General features: G+C 48.9%; 1 protein-coding gene across 1 annotated transcript in view; it reads left to right on the plus strand.

Moving 5' to 3' along the window:
* LOC133357179 (G-protein coupled receptor 83-like) overlaps positions 1-8,795 on the plus strand; it is a 29,072-nt gene extending 20,277 nt beyond the window's left edge. The window contains exons 3-4 of the mRNA XM_061574998.1: positions 2,937-3,070; positions 7,208-8,795. Of these exons, the coding sequence (XP_061430982.1) occupies positions 2,937-3,070; positions 7,208-7,880 (807 nt within the window). The 3' untranslated portion in view covers positions 7,881-8,795. The remainder of the gene's footprint in view (positions 1-2,936; positions 3,071-7,207) is intronic.
* The last annotated feature ends 234 nt before the right edge of the window (positions 8,796-9,029 follow it).

A 9,029-nucleotide genomic window follows, 5' to 3' on the forward strand; every position in this document is an offset into this window, starting at 1 on the left:
ACCAGGCGAGGTAGTTAACATCTCTTAGCCACCGTGATGATGATGAGAGAGACACGCAAACTCCAAATATACAGCAGGCGTCAGGGTCAGGATCGAACCCACGACCTCCTGCACACCAGGCGAGGTAGTTAACATCTCTTAGCCATCGTGATGATGATGAGATAGAGATACACAAACTCCAAATACTGTGTACAGCAGGCGTCACGGTCGGGATCGAACCCACGACCTACTGCACACCAGGCGAGGGAGATAAAACATGTTTTTATCGGTGAGTACCACGTGACGAGCGAGACAGGAAGGTGCTGCCCTCTGTTGTGAATGTGGACCAGAGGTCACGTGATCTCGGAGGTAGCTCCTTTGTGTCTACGTCCGTGGGGCCCATTCTGTTTCCTGAAAGAGCAAAACAAAGTCGGACGTCATGCCCAACAGTAGCAGTATGATTCTAGATTTGAAGCTTTCGTGACTGCAAGGATTCATATTCTTAGGTTTTTTCGGTAAAGTCACGTACGTAAAAATTTAAATGAAAATTAATAAAAGTAAAATAAAATCAAATCACGACGTTTCGGAGGCAGCACAAGCTTCCGTCTTCAGGTGGAACCGAAAACAACCTAAGAAGCTTCCGTCTTCAGGTGGAACCGAAAACACCTAAGAATAGTAGCAGTAGGAGCCAGAAATCACGGTCGGAGAGGCATTCGGCACAACCGCGAAAAAGCTCCCATCCAGTATTCCTGCTGCCTCTGAACGACTCCTCTCCATTACATAACACTTCAACGCCGCATAGCACGCGATTCATTTCACATTCCTCCATCACACTTCATCAGTCGGTCTCGCACAGCAGTAATTCGCATTTTGAGAGGAGACCGAGCCCAGCTGATGCTCTTAAATATTTTCAACGCGGATTTCGCCCCCACATTCCAGCGACCGTGGCAATGCACAGAATGACGTGATCAGGGGGAAACGCAACGACCGCGAAAGAGCGTTGGATGACAACTCGGAGCTCGAGAAACGCCGTTCAGGACGAATTTCAAGACAAACTCCTTGGGCTGCCCTGCGCCGAGACCTCCCGGTTGCTCCCCTGAGTTGGATTCCCAGCCACGGTTAAACGTCACGTGGCGAGCGATGTCTCAGACAGTCTTGGGACCCCCTTTGCCAACCAGCAATGGAGAAGTATGGTCATATAACCCCGAAGAAACGGCACGGACGTGGGGATGTACCTCGCCCAGGATACGAATTAACCGAGCCCTTTCACGAATTCTCCCTCCCGTTCTGCTGACACCACACTTTTAACACCCCCCCCCCACCCCCCACACAGACTGCTCAATTATCTCAAGCACTATCGTCTCATGCACAATTTGGATAATTGCCGTTAGGCACCTCGCAACAAAGGCGCCGTTGTATAAATCGATGTCAGATACGGGTACGGACGTCATATACATACACACACGGTATTTGTGTGTGTGTGTGTATGTATAGATGTGTGTATGTGTCCATGTATATGTGTGTATGTATAGGTGTGTGTGTATGTGTGTATTGGTGTGTGTGTCTGTGTGTATGTCTGTGTGTATGTATATGTGTATGTATGTGTGTATGTATAGATGTGTGTGTGTCGATGTATATGTGTGTATGTATAGGTGTGTGTATGTGTGTATTGGTGTGTGTCTGTGTGTATGTATGTATCTGTGTATGTATGTGTGTATGTGTGTATGTATAGGTGTGTGTGTATGTGTATTGGTGTGTGTCTGTGTGTATGTATGTATCTGTGTATGTATGTGTGTATGTGTGTATGTATAGGTGTGTGTATGTGTGTATAGGTGTGTATGTCTGTGTGTATCTATGCATGTATATGTGTGTATATATAGGTGTGTATATATAGGTGTGTATATGTGTATGCATGTATGTGTATGTATAAGCGTCGTGGTGACGTCACCGCTACTTAGTGGCGAATGGCAGTTGTTGTTGTATAGGTGTGTGTGCATGTGTGTATGTGTGTGTGTCTGTGTGTATGTATAGGTGTGTATGTGTGTGTATGTGTGTATGCAGTAATTGGTGGGAGCGGTAGTGTAGCGGTTAGCGCGCTGCGCTACGAACCTGGCAACCCCAGTTCGATTCCCGCTCACGGCCAACACCAGCGACGATTATCTGAACCGGTCCTGGGAATCCCCTAGGTCTACTCAAGCCTCAAACGAGTGCCTGGTGCGGTGTGTAAACATCGCCACTGGGGAGACAAAGGCGGTCGGGCGTGGTGCTGGCCACTAACCCCCTCGTGTACCGTTCTGGCCTTCATAGGTATACTCGCTAACAGCACTTGCCCCTACAGTCTGTTACGGCTATACGGGGGATCTTTGTCTTTGTCTGTTGAACTTCTTTCGCACCGTACGTAGCCAAACGGAGGCGAAGGACAACACACTAAACACAAAAAGCAGCTCTAAAGAAATGCGTTTGCCAATCCGGGTGATTTAAAAGTGCATCGCTCTAAATGGCTTCCAAATATCGGAAGGACAGGGGCGTTCCAGACGGCCGCAGAAACGCCTCCGAAAGCGCCCCGCGACGCGGTGACGGCCAGCCACAAGCCGCCGGTGCTGCTGCTGCTGCTTGCTGCGTTGACGATGGTTGACTGCCCCTTGACGGTTCATCTGTGCGCGGAACGAGACGCGGCCTCGTCAACGCTTTTCCGTGTCGGCGATCGGAGGAACGACGTCGGTTGCGCACGCGATCACCTGAATCACCCCTCCCCCCGGCTCATGCAGGTGTGTGTGCGTGCGTGTGTGTCTTATTCGCGTGCCGTGTGCCACCTGCCCAGGTCATAATGCAGCTGCTCAAAGCGCGTGGCTGTGTGTCTTATTCGCGTGCCGTGTGCCACCTGCCCAGGTCATAATGCAGCTGCTCAAAGCGCGTGGCTGTGTGTCTTATTCGCGTGCCGTGTGCCGCCTGCCCAGGTCATAATGCACCCGCTCAAACCTCGCATGTCCATGCTCAAGGGGGGACTCTGCGTCTCCGTCATCTGGGTACTGGCCACCGCCTTCTCCCTGCCCCACGCCGTCTTTCAGAAGCTATTCAGCTTCGAGTACAGGTACAGCACCCCCCCTTCCTCCTCCTCCACTCCTTCCCGTCACCTTCCTCCCGACCCTATTCAAGTCTGCTTTGAAACCCCATCTCTTTAAAGTGGCCTTGCATCCTTAGTTTGGGTCCTGGTTCTGTTTTTGTGTCCTGCTTTTCGTGCATTGCGATGCTATGCTGGATGCCGCATTATACAGATTCCTCACCTACACTTTGGGTTATCCCCAAGTGACACCTCTCCACCCCCCCCCCCCCAGTGCCGGATTAAGCGAGTGCGGGGCCAGTAGCATTTGTTAAAAAGGGGCCCTACATAAAAAAAACCGTAAATATTAAAACACAAATTTTTTTTACATGCACAGTAAAGTAATTGTAGTTCTTAATTTCCTATACAGCCAGATAATACAACAAACCGCTAACCTTAAACACACGGTCGTTCGTAAAAGTCGAAGGCGGTATAGTACTATAGTAATAGAGCAAATGCAGAATCACTGAACCGGAATTGATAGCTTGAAAGCATTTAGGCTGTCGCCTGATGATGCGATTTGTAATTATTGGCGAAACGTTGTACTCAGATTGTAAAAAAAAAAAGATCTCTTTAGTTTATTTCGATTTAAAGCTTTCGTGACTGCAGGGATTCATATTCTTGGTTCTTTTGGTAAAGTCACGTAGAAGTGAAATAATAAAAATAAAACAATACAATTCTCACTATTTTATTATTTCCCTTCTACGTGACTTTACCGAAAGAACCAAGAATATATCTTTGGTGTTGAACATCTTAACGCCTCTGGATGAAGCTAAAACCTCTCCCTATGTTTCATCATTTTGGCTACGTACGCTCGCGAAAAATAGTTCAACGTACGTACAATCTTCGCAGCGCGACACCCTGCCAACTACGCCCTTCCATTCTGCATCACCGTCTTGGGAGCTCTGTCAGAGAGCGTCTTGAGTGAAGGTGTCCTCGATAAAAAATACACAATTAGATTAAGGGGCAGACATGCAAGTAGGTATTTCTATTATTATTTTTACTTAATCCGTATCGACTTTTCAATGTTCTTTGTTCTTTCGGTAAAGTCACGTAGAAGGGAAGTAATTCAGGCGCTGTCTCCCCGACAGACCTGGTCTTCACCTGAGGACGGCTGCTTGCGTTGTGGCCGAAACGTCGTGAGAATTATTTTATTATGTTTTATTTTTATTCTTTTATTACTTCCCTTCTACGTGACTTTACCGAAAGAACCAAGAAGATGAATCCCTGCAGTCACGAAAGCTTTAAATCGAGACTTTTCAATGGTTTACCCTCACCATAGAAGGGCTCACGATGTGACACCGATAGCCGTAATTGGTGTGGAGATGTCAACTACCTCGCCTGGTATTCAGGAGGTCATGGGTTTCATCTCGACCCCGACGCCTGCTGCATAATTGGAGTTTGCGTGTCTCTCTCTCTCTCTCCCCGTGATCGTGTCGAATTTTCTCCGGATCCTCGGTTTTTTCCCCCATCCACATTTAGAATCAACATCACGCGTTTAGAGAATTCGGCTGCCGCTATAGATTTCCACGCGATAAGCCGCTTCGTTGAGCTATCATTTGCGATAGGCAGGTCGTTTCTGAAAAAAGATCGACTACACAGCTCAGTTGGGTGCCTTACCCGTTAAAACAAAAGTAATTTATACTCTTAGGTTTTTCAGTAAAGTCACGTAGGTAAAAAATAAATAATATAATTGAAAATTTATAGAAATAAAATGATAAATCACGACGTTTCGGAGGCAACACACACTTGAGACAGTAAATCTGGCTGTGACGGTCCCACCTGATGACGGAGACTTGTGTTGCCTCCGAAACGCCGTGATTTATTATTTTATTTCTATTATTTTTCAATTATATTATGTATTACTTATTTTTTACCTACGTGACTTTACCGAAAAACCTAAGAGCATGAATCCTTGCAGTCACGAAAACTTCAAATCTAAAGTAATTTAGTTTAAATAGTTTCGTTTATGGATGACATTGGTACGAAGGGTTAGCCAATAATGTGCTATTGCTATGAGCAGCGCCACTGTCTGTCTAATGAATAACACAAGAAGCATTGCTGATGTCCCATCACCGGTCCACCCCGAGCAGATGGCCGCGTGTTTGAGGCACACCAGAGGGAGGGAGATCTGTCACGAGTTGGCTGTGTTTACAAATCCACAATATATCCATTCCCCGTCGGACTCGAGCGGACTACACTCAACAACCACCATCCCTCCTCCCCCTGCCTCCCTCCAGATGGCGTGGAATGTCTTTACAAATTTAGAAACACAATCGTAGACGCGTTGGTTTTTTTGTCGTTGCACTTTTACTTTTTAAACGCTGCGGAGAGGAAGATGAAGAAGAACGTGACGCGTGACGAACGCGACGATGTGGTTTTATTTTTCGATTTAATGCTTTCGTGACTGCAGGGATTCATCTTCTTGGTTCTTTCGGTAAAGTCACGTAGAAGGGAAATAATAAAATAATAAAAATAAAACATTATAAAATAATTCTCACGACGTTTCGGCCACAACGCAAGCAGCCGAAACGTCATGAGAATTATTTTATTCTGTTTAATTTTTATTATTTTATTATTTCCCTTCTTCGTGACTTAACCGAAAGAACCAAGAAGATGAATCCCTGCAGTCACGAAAGCTTTAAATCGGAATTTAGCATATTTATGGGAAATGCAGATATGGGATTAATCACTACTTGTGGAATGTCCATACTTCGCCACGCTGGTCATTGTGGGTCGGTTGAATGAGTTGCCCATGACATCGCTCGCCACTGATCGTTGGTTGTGGCCGGGAAACAAACTCCGGGTCGCCCGGGTGCGTTGATTGAGCGGTGCGCTAACCGCTGCGCCTTCGCTCCTCCGAGCTCACGCGAAACTATCCGCGCACAGACAACTCAAAGGCGCCGGAATTGCAGCGGCGGTTTCGCCTTTGCCATTCGACGTCCCTTTTGTCCACCCATAGTGTTGCTCAAGAGCGGAAAGATGGTGACCTTTCAGAGCCTTGGACATCAATGCAGTGGCATAACGAATTTAAAAACGCCTGGCATCTGAAAGCGGTATAGGAAGTTGTTTATTTGAACTGTTTGGAACACAAGGTCATTTTTATTTTTCCCATCGGCGAGTTTAAACATTTAGAGCTTCCGCAGTACGAAGATTTTCTTTTTTTCGTCCAGTGACATTTTGATGAATGAATCGTGATCTAACTTCTTTTTTCTTCCGTTCGTGTGCGAGCGACCGTGAGTTTGTTCTGCTGTCTGCCGCCGCCGTTGCCGGATTCGCTCGTTCAATATCGGGCGCGACGGGACGGACTCAGGGTGCACGCTCAACGACAAAAAGCAACAACCGGAACGAATACAAATTCAGAAACTTTGATTTGATGATTAATGGTTCACGGTCCTCTACTTTTCTCCCCGCGGTCTCAATAATTGCAGCCACCCATAAATCATTCTTGGCGGTGCACGTGACATTTAGTCCGACGCGTTTAGAATCAACGTGAGATTAGAGGAGTTGCCTGTCCTATATTTCCGCGTGACGATGATGAGCCACTTTGTTGACCTACAATTTGTGAATGCCAGGTCGCTTCTCAAAAAGAGCTATGTAGCTCATTGGGCCTTGCCTGGTAAAATATAAAATATTGTTTTTTTTAATTCGCTTAATGCGGCAACACTTCGGTTTATATCGGGGTGGGATGCGTTCCTGAAAGGTGCGAGAACGAATGTCGACACGACGTAGGGAATCAAAGCGATTTACAGGGTAGTAGTAGCAGTAGTAGTCGTAGGTGGTGGTGTAGGCCGAAGGCTGAGAGGCGACGTGGAACGATAACGGAGGGCCAAGGCCGTCAGCGACGTGAGAGAGTGTGCGTAGGGGGGGGGGGGGGGTCGAGGCGACGCAAATCCGGCCGTGGAGTCAATAAAACAAAGTGGCGACGTATTCGCGAAACGACGTAGCAACAGTGGAAGAGACGTAAACCCTGGGCATCGCTGTACACCCGCAGTATTAATCAGGGCGGACGCTGGGTTCAAACCTCCGCAAACGACGCGTATCCATCCGCCCGCGTCACCCACCGCCGCTCAGCTCGTGAAATAAATTAAAAACAACAACGGCAGCGACGTTTCTCTCTTCCTCCAGCAAAGAGCACTACCGGAGCATGTGCATGCCGGACTTCCCGGAGCCGGCCGACGTGGTGTGGAAGGCCCTGGACCAGGCGACCTTCGTGCTGCTCTACGTGCTGCCGCTGCTCATCGTCTCCGTGGCCTACGTGACCGTCGCCAAGAAGCTGTGGCTGCGCAACGCCATCGGCGACGTCACCACGGAGCAGTACGTGGCCCACCGGCGCAAGAAGAAGAAGACCATCAAGATGCTCATGCTCGTGGTGGTGGTCTTCGCCGTCTGCTGGTTCCCGCTCAACTGCTACGTGGTGCTGCTCTCCAGCCAGGCCATCCAGACCAACAACGGCATCTACTTCGCCTTCCACTGGCTGGCCATGAGCAGCACCTGCTACAACCCCTTCATCTACTGCTGGCTCAACGAGAGCTTCCGCTCCGAGCTCAAGGCCCTCGTGGCCATCTGCAGGCCGCGGGGGGGGGCGGCTCCGGCGGCGGCGGCGGCGGCGGGGGGGGATGCCGGCGGCAACCCTCTGGACGTGATCCCCCGCGCGTCGCGCCAAGGCGTGGGCCGAGCAGAGGCCCTTCAACGGGCCGTCGACGAGCAGCGCCCGGTCCACAGGCAACCTCGTGACGGTCAAGACCGACCTGTCGTCGGTGGAGCCCACGATCGCTGTGAGTGGCAGCAGCGGTGGTAGCGGTGGTGCCGCGAGGCAGTGAGGGCCCCCCCCCCCACCTCCCGGTTAATGCCGCGGTCTGCGCTGTCACGCGGACAGCACCCGCGCCGTTGCCGGTTCGCAGCGGACGTTTCAACGTCCTGCGACGTTACGTTGTTCATGTCGCGTGTTGTTATTCTACTTGCTTCGCCGAGGAAAGATTGACCGTGCCTCGTGACTTTTTTTCACGAAGGTCCTGGCCAGGTTTTTTCGCATTACGGGGTGGGGTCGGGGGGTAGATGATTGGTATGTGATAGATTTCCAATTGAGTAAAAGAGAGCAAGCCATGAGTCCTTGCCACTCAGTTGGAATTTTCCAAATTTGCCTGCAAACTACTCAAATGGGGGGAAAAAGACATCGCAATCATCAAAACTAGCGGACGAAGTGGTTTTTCGCGCGGACATTTTACAGCAGCTGAATCTAAATGTGGAGGGAAAAACCCGGAGGACTGAGAGACAGAACACGCAGACTTCAAATATACAGCAGCAGGCGTCGTCAGGGTCGGGATCGAACCCACGACCTCCTGTTTACCAGGCGAGGTAGTTAACATCTCCTAGCCACCGTGGTGGCCAAAATTGGAGCTCACGGTTGTATTTTTTACAAATATTTATTTTTTATTTGTGCAGGCCCGATACATCTCGTCGTGACGCATGCACACACACGCACACAACACACACCGTCAACATGAATCCAACCCCGTTATGAAAAGCAGGGGGCTGTAGAAAGATGAAGGAAGCAATCTCGTTGCCCCAAACCATCCAAGGTGAGTCCCACCAAGGACAATTTTGTGTTGTTGTTATAATAATAGTAATGGGGAAGGGATGACAAGAGGAGAGTGGGATATAACCAAAGCACGCCTGACATTGAGAATCAAATAAAAACGCAAGAGGCGACCTCAACGAGCATTTTTTATTTTTTATCTTTCGCACTCCTCTGGATCCGGCTCCCCGTATAATCTTGCCGTGACGATGGCCTCCTTGCTCCATGGTAGAGGCCGACCGAAACTGAATTTCAGGTTTCGGTCGAAACCGAAAGTTTAAAATTTACGGTAATTGTTTTTTTACCTTTCGATTTAAAGCTTTCGTGACTGCAGGGATTCATCTCCTTGATTCTTTCGGTAAAGTCACGTAG

The sequence above is a fragment of the Lethenteron reissneri genome, chromosome 57, assembly GCF_015708825.2.
Source record: "Lethenteron reissneri isolate LAM-NWPU_2019-01 chromosome 57, ASM1570882v1, whole genome shotgun sequence".
NCBI classification, from domain to species: domain Eukaryota; kingdom Metazoa; phylum Chordata; class Hyperoartia; order Petromyzontiformes; family Petromyzontidae; genus Lethenteron; species Lethenteron reissneri.